The following is a 25,422-nucleotide window of genomic DNA, read 5'->3' on the forward strand; positions in this document are numbered from 1 at the left end:
GGACGGTAGGAGACGTCCTGAATCCTGGCTCACCCCACCACAGACCGGCACTGACTGAGACGAGACCAGTCTCCTGGAGTCCCACCAGGTCAGTTGAGCCTACTTCAGGCAGGCCACAGGCGCAGCCGCGCAGCCAGGGAGGGAGAGTAGACACAGTCCCAGGCTCCCAGCAGTGTGTGACAGACCGTCAGGGACCAGCAGCAGCCCAGCTAACGGTAAGTGAAGAACTTTGAAGTGGCGATATTAGACAATATGGTGGCGGCGCACTGTGTGGTTTTTGTGTAGCTGCATGCCTGCTGTACATTGACCTGTGCCATCATGCCTATACATTGACCTGTGCCATCATGCCTTTACATTGACCTGTGCCATCATGCCTGTACATTGACCTGTGCCATCATGCCTGTTCATTGACCTGTGCCATCATGCCTGTTCATTGACCTGTGCCATCATGCCTGTACATTGACCTGTGCCATCATGCCTGTACATTGACCTGTGCCATCATGCCTGTACATTGGCCTGTGCCATCATGCCTGTACATTGACCTGTGCCATGCCTGTACATTGACCTGCGCCATGCCTATACCATCACCTGTGCCATGCCTATACCATCATCTGTGCCATGCCTGTGCCATGCCTGTACCATGACCTCAAAGTCACGCAATTTTTTTACCGCGTTTTTTGCCGCGAAGCAATACCTATTACATTTTTCTTTTTGAGCCCCCCCCCCCAAAATTTTTGAGCACCAGGCGCCACTGCTCTGATATCATCCACAAGAAACTTTATTGAAGATTGCTCAGACAGAACATAGTTCTGCCATAGTGTTCTGTCTGAGCAATCTCCAATAAAGTTTCTTGTGGATGATACCATCCAACTGGCACACAATTGTATTAGTCTCATAATAAAATAAAAGCAGATGTCAGGAGCATCCCCCCCCTTTACATCAGATGTCCAGAGCCCCCTCACCATCAGAAGTCAAGAGTCCCCCACCCTCGTTTACATCACAGTGCACCCCCCTTACCTTGTATTACTGCCAAGAAGAAGCTGGGGGAGGAGCTGGGAAGTAGAAAGTGCAGGGTCTGGAGGAGGGCCAGAGGAGGGCTGGAGTTAGCTGCAGGAGTCTGCTGAATGCTGAGAGCAGGAGAAATGGAGATGAAGGGGTGCTTGGAATCTGTAAAAGGAGTTCTGTCCTCTCTGCTGCTGACAGTTGAGATGGGGAGAGGGGGGCAGAGCTGAGCCTCTCTGCGACTGCATAGTGAAGTGCAGGATCTGGTGGAGGAGTTCTGTCCTCTCTGCTGCTGACTGCTGAGAGAAGGTGGAGACGAGGGGATGCTGCAGAAGAGGTGCGAGGGCCGCATGAAATGGCCTGGCGGGGCAGATTTGGCCTGCAGGCCTTTTGTTTGACACATGTGATCTAGACTGAGAGACGGTCTCAACATAGCTGAGCATATCTTTTTATTGAAGGGCATGGCATTGGTTATACTAGCTAACTGGATGTTATTTAAACTGATTGTAAACGTCTCTTGTTTTTTTGTTTAAAAAAAAACATGTTACACTCAAAGCCCATTCACACTAGCAGGACTTGTGAGGCGACTTGTGTAGCCCCAGGTCGCTTGACATAACAAAAGCAATGTTAATCAATCAGTGCCGTCTTAATTGGCACTACTGAAGTCGCTCCGACTTCAGAAAAGGGTCATGTACTACTTTGAGGCGACCTGTGATCCGGCTGTCCCATATACTTCAAAGGGAGTCGCCTCCTTATCTTAATTGAAGCGACTTGTTATCAGACTTTCCAGGAAGAAGAAAGAGATTAGCCAGGCATTACCCACAGACAAAGTCGCCTGTCTCTTCAAAGTAGTGCACAAGTCTCTTCCAAGTCTCTTCCAAGTCTCTAAACAAGTCTCTAAACAAGTCTCTAAACAAGTCTCTTCAAGTCACGGGGCGACTTTCTGGTCGTGGTAGTGTGAACCGGCTCTTACCTGCTATGTGCAGTTGGTTTTGCACAGGGCAGCCCGGATCCTCCTCTTCTCAGGTCCCTCTTCGTTGCTCCTGGCCCCTCCCTCCTGCCGAGTGCCCCCACAGCAAGAAGCTTGCTGTGGGTGCACCCAAGCCGAGCTGCAACTCTGTGTGTCCATTCAGACACGGAGCTACCATTCGGCCCCGCCCCCTCTCTCTCCTGATCAGCTAACCGACTTTAATTGACAGCAGCGGGAGGCAATGTTTCAGTCAATCAGGAGGGAGAGTTCCGAGCGGCCGAGGAACTGGTGGACATTGCTGGATATAGAGGGGAGCGGCTGCTACACACACAGAAAGCTTTTTATCTTAATGCATAGAATGCATTAAGATAAAAAAACATTCTGCTTATACAACTCCTTTAAAGTGTTTGTCAGGTCAAAATATTTTCTTTCTGGATAAAGTAGATTAGTAACAGAACCCTTGTTGGGTTCATTTTACATGGGTAGATCTTCTTTCAAAAGTTCATAGAAAAATTGTTAATTAGAGAATTCTTTCTTGTCATTGTCAATTTTTTTAGTTTTGGATAGAGTGGAGAGGGAGTAGAACACCTGTTCATTTTTATTGCTGTCTGCGCCCCTGTTAGGAAGATTCCCTCTCTATCTGTCCTATTTTTCATAATCATTGAAAGTAAAAGAAAATCCCAAATTTTGGGTTGTCCCCAGAAAAGTAAAAGAGGGGAAATCTTCCAATGGGGACACTATTTCTGGGGATCTGGGGGTCCCCAAGGAATTCCCTTAATTTGCAGGGATTTCCCCCCCCCCCCCACTTCCTGTTTGGCTATGGGACAGGAAGTGAAGAGAAATCGCTCCAATGGACACAGATAGTAAAAAAAAATCTAGCAGGGGTTATAACCAGGGCCGCTGATGGGGGGGGGGGGGGGGGGCACCAGCACACAGGGGGACAGCATTGAGAATCGGTGCAGTTGGGTAGAGGGGCAATTACAGAAGGAAGTCCTGTGTGGCACTCTGCAGCTGAAAGCCAGTTTCTTCCCCTCCTGCTAGCTTTCAGCTGCTGCAGGGAGAGGCACAGATACAGGGCATCGTTCCTGAAATTTCTTCTCTGACACCGAACCCCCCTCCCTGTTCTGCCTGCTCCTGATCCCCCCCCTCTTGTGCCCCCATCACTGTGCGCCCCTCCAGCAGGTTTCCCTATCCTGTAAAAAAAAACAACAATTCATTCTTTCGAGTCTCCCATCCTGCTGCAAAATTAAATCTTGATTTGACCCCGCTAACCATTATAAAATCAATCAAACGTTTCAAAAACAAAAAAATTCTAACAAAATTCTGTTGGTGTATGGCAAGCATTCCGGTCACTGAATATGGTTCCAACAGACAGAAAGTGAGAAAACATCTATAATGACGCAGAGAGAAAAAAAGAAAAAAAAAAGCTGTCATGGGTTTTAGTCTTCCTGTACTATAAAATAGCATTATTATCTCTGTCTATATAAACTGACCATCTATGTATTGTCAGAGTACAGTAAGTATTTGCCTAAAGCATTCCACATGGAAGAGGAGAAGTCCTGAGCCATGATTTCCAGGCTAGAGCAATAAAAAAAGTAATTAGGAAGTCCCTTTGAAGTGTAAAGCCCCGTACACACGTAGCGATCGTCGGCCGAACGATCGGCCGTCTTTTGTCCAGGGCTGTCCTGTTGGCTGAAAACTGCAAAAGACTGCACACGAGAAGATTTTTCTCTTCCCCTCCTGAATGGCAGGAGGCTGCATGAGCGTGTTAGAAAGGTGCGTGTGTGTGTGTGTGTGTGTAAGGGGGTCAGGGAATACTCTTTGCAGAGACAATGTCACTACATGGGCAGGGTGACAGTGCCTTTTTAAAGAGGAAGTAAACCCTCCTCTGACACTTTCCCCTATAGGTAAGCCTATAATAAGGCCAGGGGCGTAACTACAGGGGTTGCAGGGGTTGCAATCGCTACCGGGCCCCATGCTCCAGGGGGCCCAGTAGCAAACCAGTGGGTAAACTTCCAGGATTGCAAAGGTCACACTTGCGACCGGACCCTGGCATTGCACCACTGTGGGGAGGCCCCAAGATTGCAGGAAGGGGGCCCACTGCAGAACTTGTGAAAGAATCCTGCTGCGGGACCGTAATAAAAGGCCATGCAACGAGTGTAAAGAGCCCCAGGATTAGTGGGAAGAGACCTGGGCTTGAAGGTAAGGGCCCCGGCCAGGGGTCTGGGGGGCCCTTCATGGTTTCTTGCATCAGGGCCCTGAAGGTTCTAGTTACGCCTCTGAATAAGGCTTACCTATAGGTACTGTAAATATCTCCTAAACTTGTACCGTTTAGGAGATATTTACCTTTCATGCAGCCAGTGACGTCACTGGCGCATGCGCTCTGAAGGAACGGCCGCTGGTGCCGTTCCTTCAGAGCCCCGTGCCGTGACCGTCGGCTCCTGTGCTGGTGCGCAGGAGTGACATCACCGCGGCTCCGGCCAATCAGATGGCCAGATGCCGCGATCCCGGAAGACGGGCGACTGGACATGACGCCCGTCATAGAGGTAAGCGGGCGGCACGGCGGGGGCTCGTTCTAAGGTAAGTATTTGATAATGAGCTAGTATGCGATGCATACTAGCTCATTATGTCTTTCTCTTTCAGGATGGAAAGAAAAAAAAAAAAAAATTTCGGTTTACAACCTCTTTAAGTTCCATTCCTCATACTGGATATTTCAGTTTATAGTAGATGCTAGTGAGCTTACTTGATGTGATCGGATGGATCTCTGAGTATTAATTGATATATATCCTTGAATTCTTCCCCCAGGACAAGAATAACCGCAGCACTGAATATAATCTCAAAAACCTGGTGTCCAGCACTCTGCAGATCTTCTTTGCTGGCATAGAGACCACAAGCACAACACTCAACTATATTCTTCTTATTTTTATGAAAAACCCAAATGTCCTTGGTGTGTGTGATATTGTATCCATTCTCATCTTCACATAACATTAGCTCATGTCATGTATAGGATTACATTTTTAGCAGTATATGAAAAGAGGAACAGAGTAAGTCATAAAGAAAAATAAAATGAATTTACTAAAAGAGTTACATATGGTAAGAAAACAGTAATGTGAAAAGACACCACTAAGGGCTCTATGTATAACAAATCTGCTGTGCGGTTATTGCACAGGTGCCATGAATGATCCATGTAGTGTTTGCAATATGATTATCTCCTACAAATGTCAGTTCCATCTAATGGTCATAATTCAGTATTTTTTTTTTTTTTTTTGATTGAGGCATTTCAGGAATTTGCTGCATTAAGGACACTGGACTGAGCTGACTTTCATAGAAGAGTATTACAAATATTATAATCAATTAAAAACAAACACAATATTTCAAACAATAAGGTTATCAGTCATGGCATCTGCAAAGTTATTTAAAAATTGACCCATTAAAGAAGGAGTGTCCAAACTTTTGACCTTCCTGGGCCACATTGGAAGAAGATGGATTGTCTTGGGCCACACATAAAATACTCTAACAATATGGATAGTGGATGAGCAGGAAAAGTCAGGCAGATCACAGATATAGATATTGTACCTATCTAAGTAATAAAACTTCATTTTTTTTTGTAATATTTTTATTATAAAAAGCAAAAGAGGGCAACATAAAAATGAGTGCGATATATGACACTGTTTCTGATAAAAGAAAAGCAATAATATCTGGTTCGATGGATGGAGGTGCTCATCAGATATTTTGTTTCTATTTTTTTGTGTGCTTTAGACCGCATTCACACTGAAGCGGCACGACTCCTGCACGACTTCGGAGGCGATCTGTGAAGTCCCGTGCACCGCGACTTCGGCGCGACTTGCACGGACTTCACATAATGGAAGTCAAGGCAAGTCGCCTCCAGGTCGCCCCGAAGTAGTACAGGGCCCTTTTTCTAAGTGTCGCTCCTATTAGAACGGGTCCTGTACCAGTCAATGGACCGCGAGGGACCGCGACTTGTCAGGCTGACAAGTCGCCTGACAAGTCGCGGCAGTGGGAATGGAGCCTTATCCTTGAAAATAGTTGCCCACAAATATAGGTGCTGCCATGGGTTTGACACCCTGCAATAAACTCAAAAACAACCTTTTTTTTTTTTAATAATGTATTACAGTCTTTAGATGAAATTACTTAATTCATTTTCTTTTTAGCCTTTCTTCCTTTTTTTTTTTTGCTTGCTATTTCTGCTTATAACACACTTTCTAGGGAAGGAGGAGGATGAGCATCAGTTTCACTCTTGAGCAAAGGTCTGCTTTGATGTAGGGTAAAACAAGCGGTTTGATGACAGTAACGTTAGTCTTTGCTATAGTTTATTCTGGAGAGAGGGTTAGGGGCAAAGGATGCCCAAAATAAAAAAATCCTGGCCACAGAAGCAGTAAAATTGTTAGTGTTCCTAATAGCAGCCTCCTAATAATAAAAAATTGGCCCTTTGAGAGCAACCTTCTTATGGTAACTGGCCTTTGACCCAATCTAAGCTACCTTAAAATGTCAAGCAATGGAATTTCCATGCAGTGTCGTTCAGCAGCAGATTCTTCCCAGCTTTCCTGGACACTCATCAGCATACCAAACTTTTTTTAAAGATGCTCCATATAGGTAGCCATCTTCCTGGTGTACTTTATCTAAAGAGTCTCTATACAGGCAGACATCATCCTGTTTCAGCTTCTCTCTGGACATACCCTCCAGCAAAGCAACTTAGATTATTTAGGCCTTCTCACATCCCCCAGCCAAGGAAAAGACCCCCTCTAACTGTTGCATCCTCCCCAGGCAGTATCCCAAGGGGAAGGGACCACTCTAGAGAGTTACTCCAAATATTTACCATCTCTTTCCAACTCAATTCACTGCACCAAAGCCCTCAGTGATCGGCTTAGATGGATAAGTATTCATAACTCGTTACATGCATTGTTACCTCTGATTCTAACTACTCGAGACAACTCAACAGCAGCGGCAGAAATAATCAATGTCCTGAGCTTAGAGGAAACCTGGAGAGCATAGAATTTCTAAATAGAGCTCAAGCTGCATATACAGTGGGTACGGAAAGTATTCAGACCCCCTTAAATTTTTCACTCTTTGTTATATTGCAGCCATTTGCTAAAATCATTTAAGTTCATTCTTCTTCCTCATGAATGTACACATAGCACCCCATACTGACAGAAAAACACAGAATTGTTGACATTGTTGCAGATTTATTAAAAAAGAAAAACTGAAATATCACATGGTCCTAAGTATTCAGACCCTTTGCTCAGTATTTAGTAGAAGCCCCCTTTTGATCTAATACAGCCAGGAGTCTTTTTAGGAAAGATGCAACAAGTCTTTCACACCTGGAATTGGGGATCCTCTGCCATTCCTCCTTGCAGATCCTCTCCAGTTCTGTCAGGTTGGATGGTAAACGTTGGTGGACAGCCATTTTTAGGTCTCTCCAGAGATGCTCAATTGGGTTTAAGTCAGGGCTCTGGCTGGGCCATTCAAGAACAGTCACGGAGTTGTTGTGAAGCCACTCCTTCGTTATTTTAGCTGTGTGCTTAGGGTCATTGTCTTGTTGGAAGGTAAACCTTCGGCCCAGTCTGAGGTCCAGAGCACTCTGGAGAAGGTTTTTTTCCAGGATATCCCTGTACTTGGCCGCATTCATCTTTCCCTCGATTGCAACCAGTCGTCCTGTCCCTGCAGCTGAAAAACACCCCCACAGCATGATGCTGCCACCACCATGCTTCACTGTTGGGACTGTATTGGACAGGTGATGAGCAGTGCCTGGTTTTCTCCACACATACCGCTTAGAATTAAGGCCAAAAAGTTCTATTTTGGTCTCATCAGACCAGAGAATCTTATTTCTCACCATCTTGGAGTCCTTCAGGTGTTTTTTAGCAAACTCCATGCGGGCTTTCATGTGTCTTACACTGAGGAGAGGCTTCCGTCGGGCCACTCTGCCATAAAGCCCCGACTGGTGGAGGGCTGCAGTGATGGTTGACTTTCTACAACTTTCTCCCATCTCCTGACTGCATCTCTGGAGCTCAGCCACAGAGATCTTTGGGTTCTTCTTTACCTCTCTCACCAAGGCTCTTCTCCCCCGATAGCTCAGTTTGGCCGGACGGCCAGCTCTAGGAAGGGTTCTGGTCGTCCCAAACGTCTTCCATTTGAGGATTATGGAGGCCACTGTACTTTTAGGAACCTTAAGTGCAGCAGAAATCTTTTTGTAACCTTGGCCAGATCTGTGCCTTGCCACAATTCTGTCTCTGAGCTCTTCAGGCAGTTCCTTTGACCTCATGATTCTCATTTGCTCTGACATGCATTGTGATCTGGAAGGTCTTATATAGACAGGTGTGTGGCTTTCCTAATCAAGTCCAATCAGTATAATCAAACACAGCTGGACTCAAATGAAGGTGTAGAACCATCTCAAGGATGATCAGAAGAAATGGAAAGCACCTGAGTTAAATATATGAGTGTCACAGCAAAGGGTCTGAATACTTAGGACCATGTGATATTTCAGTTTTTCTTTTTTAATAAATCTGCAACAATGTCAACAATTCTGTGTTTTTCTGTCAGTATGGGGTGCTATGTGTACATTCATGAGGAAGAAGAATGAACTTAAATGATTTTAGCAAATGGCTGCAATATAACAAAGAGTGAAAAATTTAAGGGGGTCTGAATACTTTCCGTACCCACTGTAGCCTAGCTACAAAAACACACAGGTTAGCTACAAAAAAAGCACACTAAATGTAACTAGATATACTGCAACTGCAACGCTGTGAAATAATGTTTAGTATTCAAAAGCAAACTCCCCAACCATTCATGTCTCCATGCTTTATTTTGATGAGAAATCATCCCTTGATTTCTGATCCTGAGTAAGAGCAGGGAATTAATTTAGCATTTGCTCTTGAAATCCATCTCCTCCTAGCTCAAGCATATAGGCAGGAGGGTGTGCTTAGCTGAGAATACCCTTCCTCCCCTCCAGAAGACTCCTGGGATGAATGATATCATTTGAGTAGGCCCAGAAACCAGGAAGTAACTGATGAAATATAAAAGAAACCTTTATAACAAATAAATATGATATAATTTCCTATCTATTTACTAATGCTGGCAGCATAAGGATTAGAAATAGTCTATACTGATTGAGGGAGTGAAGTTCCCTTTTAAGGCCGGGTCCTTACATTTGTTTGAGATTTCAGTTCAGGGCATAGGACATGACAAGGACAATGCATCTTCAGCTAGATCACCATGGAATTTTCTGAGCCTAAAGAAAATGTGCTTAGCTTGAGATATGAAAACAAAAAGGTACCATTATAGCTAAAGGGCCGGTAAGCTGAGATATATGTGTGTATATATATATATATATATATATATATATATATATATATTATTTTTTTTTTTTGGGGGGGGTTGCATTTCAGACAGCCAAGGAGCCCCTTTTACTTATTCCATGCATAAGTGACCTTTATCTTCCTAAGGTGACAAGTGGAGAAACAACTTACTGTCATCAACTTTAATGGGATTTGTCATGGAACATCTTGTGACTTATGTGTTAAAGATTTGGGGATTGTAATAGGTGTTATTATGGCCAGCCTTTCTCACCTTTTTTTACAGACCGATGGAGGATCCTTAAAATGTAGCACAATTGTCATTATCAACTCTCTTCATTAGTCAAGGTCTGTGAGGAGATCGATCGCATCATTGGTCGAGATCGAAGCCCCAAAATGCAAGACAAAAATCAAATGCCGTTTACGGATGCTGTGATCCATGAAATGCAACGATTCATTGATCTTATTCCAATGGGTGTGGCTCGGAAAACTACAAGGGATGTTGAGTTTAGAGGATACTATATACCCAAGGTAAATGCCCGACACTAAAATGGGCATGTTTAGTTTATCAGTCAAATTTTGACTTACATTTTGGTAAGAGCTATTCTTCTTGCCCAATAAATTGTAGATTTGGATAAGTCTTTACATAGGTCTGAAATTTTAGTAAGTAAGGCAGGGTAGTTAGTCTTGAAAATGTCAGTGATTGGAGAAGTAAATTTTTTGCCAAGATATTGTATTAGAGAGGAGTGTGCCCAGGAGAAAGAGGAGATCCAAGAGACTTTTTTTTGTAATGATGACGAAATGTGCATAGGTAACAAATGATTTAGATTTGTTCATTTTATATAATGAAAGAGAGCCAAAGTTTGTGAGGATTGTATGCAAGATAGGTAATGAATTTAAGAGTTCTATTTTGTGCTCCACAACGCCTACCACGAGGCCTTTGAGGTTAGGATGGGAAGGAATAGCTTTGGCTAATGGTTTGATAACCTAGACAAAAACAAGGGACGAAAGGGGACACCCTTGTCTTTTTCCACCTGTTATCAAAAATTAGTCCGATAGCATACCCAATATCCAAACTTAAGCACTGGGACTATAGTGCTAAAAGAATCTATAAAACCAAATTTGTTCAGTCCTAATTTAAAGAAAAACTCTTTCCACACACTTTACATAGTTTGTTTGGGCCAGCTTGACCTATGTCCTTCACTAACCTGTAAAGCCGTTAGATGTGCGGTATAAACTGTATGTAGCTGGGGCTACATACAGCATACTGCACTGTGTTTTGGGTGCGAGCCAAGACTTCCTGTCTCATAACTGGAACACAGAAGAGTCTACCACAGCAGCGCTCAGCCGATCAGAATAAGCAATGTATTCTAGCAATAAATACAAAGCCTCCTCTGATTGGCTGAGTCAGAAGTTGTGACATCATCAGTTTGCCTCACTTACTCAGCCAGACAGAGGAAGCTTTGTATTCATTGATAGAATACATTGCTTGCTCTGAGCAGCTGAACATAGCTGCGGTAGACTCTTCCGTTTTTTCCGGGTTTGAGATAGGAAGTCTCGCTCGCACCCAGAACACAGTGTGGTATGCTGTATGTAGCAGCAGCTACACACAGTTTATACCACACACATCCAGTGGCCCCACAAGTTAGTGAGGGACATAGGTTGTTTGGGCCAAGCTGACTGAACTATGTAAAGTTTGTGGAAAGATTAAGTTTTTCTTTAACCGGTTGCCGACCGCCGCACGACTATGTACTGCGGCGGTCAGCCCCGGCCAGGCAGAGTGACGTATCGATACGTCACTCGCCTGTCACTGACTTGCGAGCCTATTGCGGGCGGGCGCGCGCCCGCCGAGGCGCGCGCGCGCCGCGGCTCGTTCACAGACAAGTCAGTGCGTGTGTCCGGCGGACTCGATGTCCGCCGGTCACACTACGATCGCTCCTGTGAAGGGAGAAAGGCGGAGCGGCTTATGTAAACAAGCCGCCCGTCATTCTCCCTGGTGTAAAAATGAAGATCAGACAGTTCTACTATGTAGAACTGTTGATCTTTGTTTTTACAATAATAGCAAGGTCCCTGCACAGTTAGAAACACGCCCCTAGGACACACTTAACCCCTCCCTGTCCAATAAAGTTAACCCCTTCCCTGCCAGTGTCATTTTTTGCAGTAACAGTGCATATGTATAGCACTGATTACTGCAGTAATGTCACTGGTACCCCCAAAAGTGTCAAAAATGTCAGTCAAGGGTCCCATCTGTCCGCCGCAATGTCGCAGTACCGCAAAAAAAATCGCAGATCGCCGCCATTACTCGTTAAAAAAAAAAACACCAAAAATGACAAAAATCTTTCCCTTTGTTAGTAAACGCGATAACTTTTGCGCAAACCAATCAAAATACGCTTTTTGCGATTTTTTTTTTACCAAACATATGTAGCGTAAAACAATTTGGCCGAAAATGTTAAAAAATTTTGATTTTTACATTTTTTTGGGGGGGGAATTTCATATAAAAAAATGTGAAAAATATTGTTATTTTTGCAAAAATTACGCTCTTTTTTTTGTTTATAGCGCATGATCAAAAAATCGCATAGGTGATCAAATACCACCAAAAGAAAGCTCTGTTTGTGGGAAAAAAAGGACGTGAAATTAGTTTAGGTACAGCGTCACACGACCGCGCAATTGTCCGTCAAAGTCACGCAGTAAAAAATCGCAAAAAAAACCCTGGTCTTTTAGCAGCCAAATCCTCCGGGGCTTAAGTGGTTAAGGTACCCCCAGTGTACTCTGTCAAATGCCTTCTCTGCATCTAAAGATAGGGAGAGGCATTAGATGATAGTAAGCCTACTGTATTCGGTCGGTACATCTCCTAGTGCACTTAGGTGTCTGTCGACCACTGATAAACCTTACCTGATCTGGATATATTAGTAGGGATATAAAGGGTTGCAGCCTGTTGGCCAGGAGTTTAGTGCATATGTGTATTTAACAGAGTGATTGATTGGAAATGATCTGAGCCAGTAGGTGGTTTCCCTTGTTTGGGAATAGCAATAATAATTCTAGGGATTTTCTGGGGATAGACCCTGTAGTGGCTGCTTGATTTACTATTGCACAAGGGGAAAGAACATCAATTTTTTTATAGCATTCATTAGTATGGTCACCTTGGCCTGGGGATTTATGAGAAGGGAGGTTGTGGAGTACTATTCCTATTACTACTAATAGCGAAAGGCTCAGAAAGAAAAACTTATTGTTCAGGGAAAATCTTGGTAGGATTAATTTAATCTAGGAGGTCATTATTTGTGTCAGCATGAGGGAGAAAATCAGAGGAATCTTTGAGGTTATAAAGAGAGGAATACAATTTGTTAAATAAAATCGCTATGTCTAGGGTGTTCATGAGTTTACCTCTTATAGGATGATCAAATAAAAAAGGACATTTTGGATTTATTGTGTTCAAATACACTGTAGTTTTTTCTAAAAAGGTACTTACCTTGTTAGCTAAGGTGTAAAAGGCAGTTTTGGACCTAATTTGTTTAAATTAGGTGTAAAAGGTAAGTTTCAATCTTTTTAGCAAATGTTCATGTTTACTGATTAGACATTATTATTATTAATAAGGATTTCTATAGCGCCAGCAATTTACGCAGCGCTTTACAATATTAGAGGGAGACAGTACATATACAATACAATAAAATACAAGAGGATTTAGAGGGCCCTGCTCAGAAGAGCTTACAATCTAATGGGGTGGGGCAGGTGTTACAAGAGGTAAGAGTAGGGAATGAGCTGATGGCAGATTAGTTGGTGGTGTGATAGGCTTCCCTGAAGAGATGAGTTTTCAGGGATCGCCTGAAAGCAGCTAGAGTAGGAGACAGCCGTACAGGTTGAGGTAGAGCGTTCCAGAGGATGGGAGAGGCCCTGGAGAAATCCTGGAGACGAGCATGAGAGGAGGAGACAAGGGAGCTTGAGAGTAGGAGGTCTTGAGAGGAGCAGAGAGGACGATTTGGGTGATATTTGGAGACAAGATTGGTGATGTAGCTCGGGCAGAGTTGTGAATGGCTTTGTATGTTGTGGTTAGTATTTTGAATTTAATTCGCTGGGCAATTGGGAGCCAGTGTAGGGATTGGCAATGGCAGAGAGGGGAGGCAGACGCTGAGCGGTTGGTAAGGTGGATAAGCCTGGCAGCAGCGTTCATGATAGACTGAAGAGGGGATAGCCTATGAAGTGGTAGGCCTATGAGAAGGGAGTTGGAATAGTCAAGGTGAGAAATAACTAGGGAGTGAATGAGTAGCTTGGTGGTTTCAGTTGTTAACCACTTCCTTACCGAGTCATGTAAAATGACGTCGGCAAAGTGGTTGTCTAGATCCGGGCCGCCGTCATATGACGTCGGCCCGTTCTAGCTGCTACTGCGCGCCCCCGGCGGCGCGCAGCGGCGCGATCAGGGATGAGGCTCGTCCCTCGGACATAGCCCATCACTGATCAAGGTAAACAGCCAATAGAAATTGGCTGTTTACCACGTGATCGGCTGTGTCAATCACAGCCGATCACATGAGCGGCTCCAGCACGAGCCGCTCGTTCTCTCTGCAATGCGCGCCCCCGGGGGCGCGCAGAGCAGCGATCGGGGACGAGGCTCGTCCCTCGGACAGAGTCGATCCCCGATCTAGGTAAAGAGCCAATGAAATTGGCTCTTTACCACGTGACCGGCTGTGTCCAATCACAGCCGGTCACAAATGTCAACAGAGAACACGGTAACTAGCTGTCACCGTGTTCTCCTCCTCACACACTGATCCTGTGTGAGGAGGAGATTGTGGTAACAGCTAGTTACCAAGTACAGTGCACCCCAAACACACTGATTGCCCCCCCCCCCAATAAAGAGCACCTGTCACTAGCCCATCAAAGTACCCGAGTACCTGTCATCAGGTACTCAGATGACAGGTACTCGGGTACTCTGATGGGCTGGTGACAGGTATTCGGGTACTCTGATGACAGGTACTCGGGTACTCTGATGACGGATACTCTGATGACAGGTACTCGGGTACTCTGACGGGTACTCGGGTACTCTGATGACGGGTACTCGGGTACTCTGATGACAGGTACTCGGGTACTCTGATGACGGGTACTCGGGTACTCTGATGACAGGTACTCGGGTACTCTGATGACGGGTACTCGGGTACTCTGATGACAGGTACTCGGGTACTCTGATGACAGGTACTCGAGTACTCTGATGACGGGTACTCGGGTACTCTGACAGGTACTCGGGTACTCTGATGACGGGTACTCGGGTACTCTGACAGGTACTCGGGTACTCTGATGACAGGTACTCGGGTACTCTGATGACGGGTACTCGGGTACTCTGATGACAGGTACTCGGGTACTCTGATGACAGGTACTCGGGTACTTTGAGTACCTGTCAACGGAGTACCCGTCATCAGAGTACCTGAGTACCTGTCACCTACCCATCAGAGTACCCGAGTACCTTCCACCTGCTCATCAGAGTACCTGACGCCTGAAGTACCCAAGTACTTGCCGCCTGCTCATCAGTACCCATCACTACTCATCAGTACTCATCAGTACCTATCACGTATCAGTACTGATCATCAGTACCCATCAGTACAGTATCACCTATCACCTATCAGTCAGTGAGTACTACTCATCAGTACCTATCACCTGCCTGTCACCTGCCCATCAGAGTACCCGAGTACCTGTCACCTGCCTATCGGAGTACCCGAGTACCTGCCACCTGCTCATCAGTACCAGAGTACCTGTCACCTGCCCAACAAAGTACCCGAGTGCCTGTCACCCTTCATACAGCCACCATGTCCAAGTCCAAAAAGGTTTATATACGTCGTCCGTTTAAACCTAAATACCGGTGTTATGGTAGCAGATAGCTGCCATAACCCTGGTATTTTTTTAAACGGTGGACGGTTGGCTTTCCGATAAGGGTGGTCCCAGCGGCGGATTCGCCGTGGGATCACCCTTCCGGGATGGCGGAAGAGGCGCCCCCCCCTCCCGACGCGTTCCGGTCCCTTTCCCCGCTTACCGGACCCGCCGGCAGCGGGGAAAACGATCCGGTCCCGAATCCTCACAGACAGGATGTCGAGTGAGGGCAAGCTTGCCCTCACTTGACTCTATGGTCTTGGAGGACCGGAGCTACGGAAAATGTTGTTGCCTAGCAACCGGTTTAAAGGTCCTTTTTTTTTTTTTTTCTATCTTTTAGTGTACTTGTGAGATCTGAGGACTTTTTGACCCCAGATCTCACAAAAAAGAGGTCCTGTCGTGCCTATTTCTATTACGAGGAATATTTACATTTCTTTTAATAGAAATAAAAATGATCAATTTTTTTTTTTTTTTTTTAAACGGTGTAAAAATAAAAAATAATAAATAAAATAAATAGTAAAAAAAAAAAAAAAATTAAAGCGCCCTGTCCCCGTTAGCTCGCGCGCAGAAGCGAATGCATACAGAAACCCCGCCCACATATGTAAACGGTGTTCAAACCACACATGTGAGGTATCGCCGCGATCGTTAGAGCAAGGGGAATAATTTGAGCCCTAGACCTCCTCTGTAACTCAAAGATGGCAACCTGTAGAAATTTTTAAATTGTCGCCTATGGGGATTTTTAAGTACCAAAGTTTGTCACCATTCCGTGAGCGTGCGCAATTTTGAAACATGACATGTTGGGTATCTATTTACTCGGCGTAACATTATCTTTCACATTATGGAAAAAAATTGGGCTAACTTTACTGGTTTCTTATTTTTTAATTAAAAAAAGTGAATTTTTTCCAAAAAAATTGCGTTTGGAAGACCGCTACGCAAATACGATGTGATAAAAAATAGTGCAATAATCTCCATTTTATTCTCTAGGGTCTCTGCTAAAAAAAAATATATAATGTTTGGGGGTTCTAAGCAGTTTTCTAGCAAAACAACTGATTTTAGCTTGTAAACACCAAATGTCAAAAATAGGCCTAGGCAAGTGGCTAGGATGCATGATGATGCTCCTTGGATGTTCGGCCCCTCTATATGGCTAGGCTGTGAAAAAGTCTCACACATGTGGTATTGCCATACTCAGGAGGAGTGGCAGAATGTATTTTGGGGTGTCATTTTTGCTGTGTACATGCTATGTGTTAGGAATATCCTATAAATTGACAACTTTGTGTAAAAAAAAAAAGTTTTCATTTTTTTCCCACATTTTCCAAAAACCTGTGGAAAAAAATGATATGTTCAAACGACCCATAATGCCTCATAGAATATACGTTGGAGTGTTTGCTTTCCAAAATGGGGTCATTTTGTGGACTTTTCCATTGTATTGGTGCTCTAGGGCCTTGAAAAGTGTGATAGGTAGTAAGAAAGTTTTATGTGTATTTATGCTCCTAGAACGCCTGAATGTGCTTCTTGGACGTGGAGTCTCTTTTTGTGGCCAGGCTGTGTAAAAGTCTCACACATGTGGTATCGCCATACTCGGAAGGAGTAGCAGAATGTATTTTTGGGTGTAATTTTTGCTGTGTACATGCTATGTGTTAGAAATAGCTTATAAATTGACAACTTTGTGGGAAAAAAAAGAAAAAAAAAATTTTTCTTAATTTTCCCAAGAATTGTGGGAAAAAATTACAACTTCAAAAAACTCACCATGCCTCTTACTAAATACCTTGGACTGTCTACTTTACAAAAAGGGGTCATTTGGTCGGTATTTGTACTGTCCTGACATTTCAGGGCCTCAAGAAAGGAGATAGGCAGTCAGTACATCTGGTGTGATCAATTTTCAGTAATTGGTACCATAGCTTCTAGACTCAATAACTTTCACACAGACTAAATAATATACACTAATTTGGGTTAATTTTACCAGAGACATGTAGCAGTATACATTTTGGCCCAAATGTATGAAGAAAAATTTATTTTTTGCAAAATTTCATAATTGAAACTAAAAAAAAGTGTTTTTTTTTCAAAATGTTTGCTCTTTTTTTGCATATATCACGAAAAAAAAAAACCCCAGTTGTGATCAAATACCACCAAAAGAAAGCTCTATTTGTGTGAAAAAAATGATAAAAATTTTGTTTGGTTATAGTGTAGCATGACTGAGCAATTGTCATTCAAAGTGTGAGAGTGCTGAAAGCTGCAAATTGGTCTGGGCAGGAAGGGTGTCAAACTGCTCTGTATGGAAGCGGTTAAGCCTTAATGTGTGATTTGAATATTTGAATATAAGGTTCTTCATGCCTTTTAGTATCAGTGCTATGTGGATCCTAAATTTGGTTATCCTGCTTAGGTCAGATGGATTCCAGGATGTAAATGCTACATGAATCATCTGCCCCTACTCAAGATGGCTGCAGCTAGAAAGGCTAGGGGGTGTTTTTCAAAGTGATTTCTCAACATAATAAAGCATGGAGACATGGATGGATGGGGGAGTTTGCATTGAATATTAAAAATGAATTAAATGGTATTTTAAGTTTGTGGTGCTCAGGTGCAGTGTAGCTCCTCTTAAATTTGAACAGGTTAAACATTATAATCTGCACTAGATATTATTTGCTGAGCTTTTTCTCTCTGCTTGTACAGCACACTAACATTTTTCCGATGCTTACCACGGTGTTAAAAGACCCCGCCTGTTTTCCTTACCCTAATGAATTCAACCCCAAGAATTTTCTTGATGACAATGGAAAATTAAAAAAGAATGATGGCTTCATGCCTCTTGCGGCAGGTAAGAAAGTATATATGCAGTATATGATTTTCTGCTTCTGTTGAACATATGTGTATTTTGTACAATTATTTCAGTTATTCTAAGTTATTATTATGCAGGATTTAAATAGTGGCCAAAAGTTTTTGCAAAAATTAAGGCAAGTTTATAATATAATTCAATCCAAAAGGAAACAGATGGCCCTGCTCAGTAAAGCTTACAATCTAAGAGAAAGGTTCAAGTGATACAGAAGGTAATAACTGTGGTGGATGAGCTGATGGAGAAAGTAAAAAGAAAGTTTATTAGTTAGAAGCAGGATAGGCTTCTTGAAAGAAGTGGGTTTCAGGGATTGAAAACAAACAAACGATCAATGCAGATAATGAGACCTATTTTATATTTAGCAGGCTCCTGCGCTAATGAGCTGATCCTGCATCAGAAAAAAAAAATATTTAAATTATTGTGCTGATACTTAAAAACAAACAATATACCAAAAAAGTGAAAAATAAAAATAATCACACCTAGCAGCGCTCAACTCGGAAAAGTGCACACAATATATGTGAACAAAATAAACAAACAATTGAATCAATATATGTGTCCAAATAATCACTGAAAATCCAATCCCAAAATTAATTGAACAATGAATCAAGTGAAAAAAATCAGTGAAAAAATTCCAGTGAAACACACATGAATAAATCAATGTATAACTAAAAGTCCAATAGTAGGAAAACTAAAAGTCCAATAGTTGGAGAATAGTGATATGTGATGATCCAGTGAGATTCCAGTGTAAGCTGAACAGAAACACACCAACAAAGTGTCCGCCACCTTTGTGCTCCACTCCCCTCAGCTAGAACACTCACCCCCACTTTTTGCCCTCCACTCTCATGGATAGGGCTGATCACGCTTTGGAATATGCACCACTGCATAGGATATAGGGAATAATGGATCCTTGGTGATTCTCAAGATGCCGCTCCACATATACCATAAAAGAAAGAGGAGAGCCAACTAGTACAATAACGTATGAACTAGTTTATTCCATTTAAAATCCACTAATATGCACGTACATGGAATATAAATATGCAAAGCACATCATAATCAAGAGTGGGGATCAGGGTGCTCACTTGCTCTGGACGCGTGATGTACCAGCGTTCGGGTCCAGGACTCTCCGGTGAGACACCACTGCTCACCCGATCAATCGCCAGGCACATCGTATGGCCACGTCCCTGATGTTTCGTCACTTACTGACTTTTTCGAAGTAAAGAAGAGTAATCAAACAAGCTGTAACCTGTGTCTCCATGGGCTATTCCAGTCTGTCTCTATGCGGTAGCCAGAGAGTGTGTGTGGCAAAGCGCAGTGCAAGTGCGACCACTGCAAAAGATTATATAGGTCAAGGGGTCAGCTGGACATCTCTGTGTGGGGGTGACCCACCAAGGGTGGATCCAGTCGCTGTGCCATTTTATGACAGACGAGGAATCTTCAACCTAAGAAGACTGAGACGAAACCATAGAAGTGGTCCCAACCACCAATGAGCACAAAAGATAGATCTCACAGGGTTCCAGCAACATGTGAGCTGTTCTTCTAAGTGAATGCAAGTAGAAACCTCCTGAGGTGGATTCAGATGTTGGAAGTAGGGATGATCAAACTTTTGAAAAGTTCGGTTCGACCAGAACACCCGAATACTCAGAAAGTTCGGTTCGGATTCCCGAACCCCATTGAAATCAATGGAACCCAAACAACACCATTTTGAAGCCCTAAAACCTAATAAATGCCCCTAAAAAGTGCCTAGGGTTCTGGGTCATGCCCCAGGGACTATGAATCAGGCAAAAAAAAGTTCTTAAAAATTGTCGTTTTTGATAGAGAGCCAATTATGGAAAAAATTATTGAAAAAAAAATTAGATTTCTTTGGATGTAGTGCCTGGGGGGTCTAAAAAGTGTACCTGTGAAGTTTCAGCTCTGTAGCATGTCCAGAACCATAATTCTAGCATGCCAAACCTTCAAAAATGACTTTTTGCTTAACCATTCCTTTCTTTTGCTCCTTGCTTAACCGCGCCTTTCTTTTGCTCCTAATAAAGCAGATGTGTGTGACGCCTTTTGCAGTGGACTCAACGCTTACAACAAGAACAGGCGTTAACTTGTCACTGGGGCTTTAAGTCCACTGCAAAAGGCTTTGCTACTCTGTGTCACACACATCTGCTTTATTTAGCGACAACTTTGGGTCGCATAGCAGTGTCCTTCAAAAGTCTTTGTTTATGTAGTGCCAGAGTTGGTGTGGTGACATTGTACGGTGGTTCCTATTACTGACACCAATGACCCTGCATTAAAGGCACTGTGTATTGCTCTGTCACTACATAAACAAAGACTTTTGAAGGACTCTGTTCTTGCTTAGTTGGATGTTTTGGATTATTTATGCAATTTATGCACTTTATTTATTTGCACTTTATGAAAGGAGGGTAACACCATCCCTGCGCTACTGAAATTCTAAGAAAAATAATCAGTTTTTTTTTTGATGAATTTTAATTTATGTATAGTAGTCACTGAGGCTTTATCAACTGTGTGATGTGAAAATCACCTGCAAGACGCACACTGCTATGCGACCCAAAGTTGTCGCTAAATACAGCAGATGTGTGTATCGCTGAAATGTATTTTGCACAATAGATGACTAGCAAGCACGTATACCTGCTGTAGATATATCAGCAGTGCAACGTGCTCACTAGACGGAACCCTGCCACTTAAAAGTATCCCTACAAAAACTAGATTATTGAATCTAACTATAGTGGTATATAGTACCCTAACTACACTGCATACCCCTTTCCTCACACTAAAAGAACAGCTCCATACAGCAGAAGATAATTTCTAACTGACACTGTCCCTTTGAATTATTATTTTTTTTTTTTTTCTAACTCAAACAGCACAATCGCTGTATTTCTAACTACACTGACAATCTTTCTGTAAGCTGACTGCTCTTCTTTACAAGCAATCGGCTATGCAGCAACGTTGTTTAACACAGCAGGAGAAACACAAATGCTTCCACTCTCTTCCAAACCCTCTGTATTACAGTGCAAGAGGTTAGGCGGGGCTATGTTATATACTGGGGGGCGTATTCACTCCTGATTAGCCTCTGGTCCCCGTAGTCACTCCAATCACGTTCCTAGCAGACTCCTGCCCCCTCATTGGCTTTTACTGACGTTTCAGGGCCAATCACTGGCTTTTGAAGCCCACTTCCTGTCCCATTGCATTTTGGGCAGTTCGGTGACCGAATTCAGAACTTTTACCGCAAAAAGTTCAGAATTCGGGCCGAATTTCGAACACCCAATGTTCGGGTCGAACCGATGGTCGACCCGAACCGTTCGATCATCCCTAGTTGGAAGGAGAGATCGATCAATGCTGTGTAGGTAGGGGCATGAGGTAACTATGGGGAGTGCAGTACATGGCCCCCAATTTTGAACATAGGCAACAGTACAAACAGAAGAACATACCTGGATCTTAACAGGTGTGTGGCATGTAAGAAGCTCGGTAGTACTACATCATTGGGTAGGTAAAGCTGCGGTAGCTGAGATAGACCGAAGCATTAATCATGGCATGCTTTGCGATGAGCTGGAGAGGCAGGCTGACTTCCACCATGAAGGCGGCGCTGGTTAGCTGGAATCGGTTGCACAGGTCCTGGAGACCTGGGGTGCCTGTGTGTGGGTAGAAGTTTGTGGACCTGAAGCTCCATGGGTTCCCTGTGTTGAAGAGGTGGAAGGCACAATCTGCTGTACCAGTCAGAAAGATCCATTATTTGCAGATTTAGTTCATCACAGAACGAGTAAAGATCTTCTGGGCCCCTCAGAATGACTGATCGTCCCTGGTGAGAAACCCATAGACAGAATGGAAATTTCCATTTGTATGGTATATTTTTCTGTGAAAGCCGATCCAACAGGGGACAAAAATCCTTCCTGTGTTGAAGGGTGATGTGGGAGAGATCCTGAAACAGCTTGATCTCGAGTTCCCTGAAATGGAATCCTAGGTTTATTTCTTGCTTTCCTAAGGATCTCCTCTTTAACTTTGAAGATGATCACGCAGCATATAACATCCCTAGGGGGATCAGCTTCTCTCCCCCGGCCGTGGAGTCCAGTGCTCTATTTTGGATAAAATACCTTTTTCTTCCCGGAAATATTACCCTTTACAGTCAACCTACAAGCCAGCAAGTGTCCAGGAAGTTGCTTTGATATCCTAGCCAGTAAGCGTCTAGGAAGTCGCCTTTGCACCTTATACCATTGATATCTTACCCTGGAGGACCGGTCGTAATTTGTCAGCATACACAAATACGATAAGGAAACTCCTCAAATTTTTTCGATCCTCCTGATTAGGGGTGGTATTCCCACATCAGCCAGGGGAAGGCGTTTTCCCTGCGCTCTCTGGGTGGGGCCCCGCATGAGCTAGGGCACTAGATGCTGATCTCTGCTCCATATGATGATATATTAAGCTCCTGAAGAAATGGTGAATGTCCCGCAAAACATGTTGAGCACAACCAAACTCAGATGGTATTTGATACAACTGAAAGTCCCAATATTCTTGGGGTAACTCCACCTGTGATTTATTACTTGTAGAGCATAATTGTTAAGGATACAACATATTTGTGTTCATGTTGTAAATATGGGGAGGTTTCTCTCTTGTTTTTACTTTTGGATAATAAATTGACTTTTTAAGAAAATCCCTTGTTGTTAAGCCTCTGTATAGTACCATCGAAGTCCATATATGCCTCATTCTTTCTGTCCTAGGAAAAACAGAAGTCCTCAGTAGTGATGTCGCGAACCTAAAATTCGCCGTTCGCGAACGGCGAACGCGAACATCGGCAAATGTTCGCGAACCGGCGAACCGGGCGAACCGCCATAGACTTCAATAGGCAGGCGAATTTTAAAACACACAGGGACTCTTTCTGGCCACAATAGTGATGGAAAAGTTGTTTCAAGGGGACTAACACCTGGACTGTGGCATGCCGGAGAGGGATCACGCAAAAAAAAAGTTCTTAAAAATTATAATTTTTTGATAGAGAGCCAATTATTTGAAAAATTAAAAAAAAATAAAAATAAAAAATTTCTTTGGATTTAGCATCTGGGGGGTCTAAAAAGTGTACCTGTCAAGTTTCAGCTCTGTAGCATGTCCAGAACCCCTAAAAAACAGCATTTTTCTTATATTTTCAGGAATACGGCTTCTCTGCGGCTGGCTTTTTCTCTTGCAGGCATTTAGCGGGCATTTTTTTAGGCAGGCATGTCATTTTTTGTATTTAGTGTCTGGAGGGTCTAAAAAGTGTACCTGTCAAGTTTCAGCTCTGTAGCATGTCCAGAACCCCTAAAAAACAGCATTTTTCTTATATTTTCAGGAATATGGCTTCTCTGCGGCTGGCTTTTTTTCTTGCAGGCATTTAGCGGGCATTTTTTTAGGCAGGCATGTCATTTTTTGTATTCAGTGTCTGGGGGGTCTAAAAAGTGTACCTGTCAAGTTTCAGCTCTGTAGCATGTCCAGAACCCCTAAAAAACAGCATTTTTCTTATATTTTCAGGAATACGGCTTCTCTGCGGCTGGCTTTTTCTCTTGCAGGCATTTAGCGGGCATTTTTTTAGGCAGGCATGTCATTTTTTGTATTTAGTGTCTGGGGGGTCTAAAGAGTGTACCTGTCAAGTTTCAGCTCTGTAGCATGTCCAGAACCCCTAAAAAACAGCATTTTTCTTATATTTTCAGGAATACGGCTTCTCTGCGGCTGGCTTTTTCTCTTGCAGGCATTTAGCGGGCATTTTTTTAGGCAGGCATGTCATTTTTTTGTATTTAGTGTCTGGGGGGTCTAAAAAGTGTACCTGTCAAGTTTCAGCTCTGTAGCATGTCCAGAACCCCTAAAAAACAGCATTTTTCTTATATTTTCAGGAATACGGCTTCTCTGCGGCTGGCTTTTTCTCTTGCAGGCATTTAGCGGGCATTTTTTTAGGCAGGCATGTCATTTTTTGTATTTAGTGTCTGGGGGGTCTAAAAAGTGTACCTGTCAAGTTTCAGCTCTGTAGCATGTCCAGAACCCCTAAAAAACAGCATTTTTCTTATATTTTCAGGAATACGGCTTCTCTGCAGCTGGCTTTTTCTCTTGCAGGCATTTAGCGGGCATTTTTTTAGGCAGGCATGTAATTTTTTGTATTCAATGTCTGGGGGGTCTAAAAAGTGTACCTGTCAAGTTTCAGCTCTGTAGCATGTCCAGAACCCCTAAAAAACAGCATTTTTCTTATATTTTCAGGAATACGGCTTCTCTGCGGCTGGCTTTTTCTCTTGCAGGCATTTAGCGGGCATTTTTTTAGGCAGGCATGTCATTTTTTGTATTTAGTGTCTGGGGGGTCTAAAAAGTGTACCTGTCAAGTTTCAGCTCTGTAGCATGTCCAGAACCCCTAAAAAACAGCATTTTTCTTATATTTTCAGGAATATGGCTTCTCTGCGGCTGGCTTTTTTTCTTGCAGGCATTTATCGGGCATTTTTTTAGGCAGGCATGTCATTTTTTGTATTTAGTGTCTGGGGGGTCTAAAAAGTGTACCTGTCAAGTTTCAGCTCTGTAGTATGTCCAGAACCCCAAAAAAACAGCATTTTTCTTATAATTTGTAGTAGAAAACTAATGCAGTGTCTTTCCAGCTGTCTTTTTTTCTTTCTGGCAAGCTGAAATATGATATGCCAAGGCAAACATGCCTATCAGTTGAGCTATGACACAGACAACACTGCACACATGGGGAAATATGTAAAACAAAAAACAGGAAAAGGAAATTAGGTGACGGTCACAAAACATGATATTGTGATTGGCCAAAAAAAAAGTCGCCTCGCGATGAGGTCGCGCCAAAGTTGCACTAAGTCGCGCCAAAGTCGCACTGGAAGCGACGCTACTTTAGTGGTAGCGGCAGTGTAAACCAGCACTAAAACATCCAGTGTGTGAATACGATCAGGTATGATGTTTTATCGGTCAAGTAGTGTAAGGGTTACGCCTGTCGCCCGCTTCACAGTGACAGACCAAACTCTGACAGACCAAACTCCCCGTTTAACAGTCAGTCAGTCCATTTGCACAACCGCAAACTCCCCATTTGCACAAGGTTGGATACCAGCTAGCCATGTCCCGTTCCTTGTCCTCACTGACATCATTGAAGGTCTCTTCCTCCACCCAGCCACGTACAACACCAAGGGTCCCCGAAAGGTGACAACAAGCCCCCTGGGACGCCTGCTGTGGCTGGTATTCCACCTCCTCAAAGCCAACATCCTCCTCTGACTTCTCTTCTTCAGACTCCTCTCTCTGCGTTGCCACAGGTCCAGCAATTGACAACGACAAGGCTGCTTCTGGTGGTGATGGGGACCACAACTCTTCCTCTTCATGCTCATCTACAGCCTGATCCAGTACTCTTCGCAGGGCACGCTCCAGAAAAAACGCATATGGGATGAGGTCGATGATGTTGCCTTGGGTTCGACTGACCACCAGGGTTGTCACCTCCGCAAAAGGACGCATGAGCCTACAGC

At 43.5% G+C, this 25,422-nt stretch overlaps 1 protein-coding gene across 3 annotated transcripts in view; it reads left to right on the forward strand.

Annotated features, from left to right (window-relative positions):
- LOC309560723 (cytochrome P450 2G1-like) overlaps positions 1-25,422 on the forward strand; it is a gene marked incomplete at its 3' end in the record, with an annotated part of 214,089 nt that overhangs the window by 99,587 nt on the left and 89,080 nt on the right. For 2 of the 3 annotated variants that reach the window (XM_082264354.1, XM_082264353.1), the window contains exons 6-8: positions 4,778-4,919; positions 9,626-9,813; positions 17,797-17,938. In XM_082264354.1, coding sequence (XP_082120480.1) covers positions 4,778-4,919; positions 9,626-9,813; positions 17,797-17,938 — 472 coding nt within the window. The remainder of the gene's footprint in view (positions 1-4,777; positions 4,920-9,625; positions 9,814-17,796; positions 17,939-25,422) is intronic. The other variant, XM_082264355.1, reaches the window with a different exon arrangement.

Source organism: Pelophylax lessonae, assembly GCF_965119305.1.
Source record: "Pelophylax lessonae genome assembly, chromosome: 7".
Taxonomy (NCBI): Eukaryota; Metazoa; Chordata; class Amphibia; order Anura; family Ranidae; genus Pelophylax; species Pelophylax lessonae.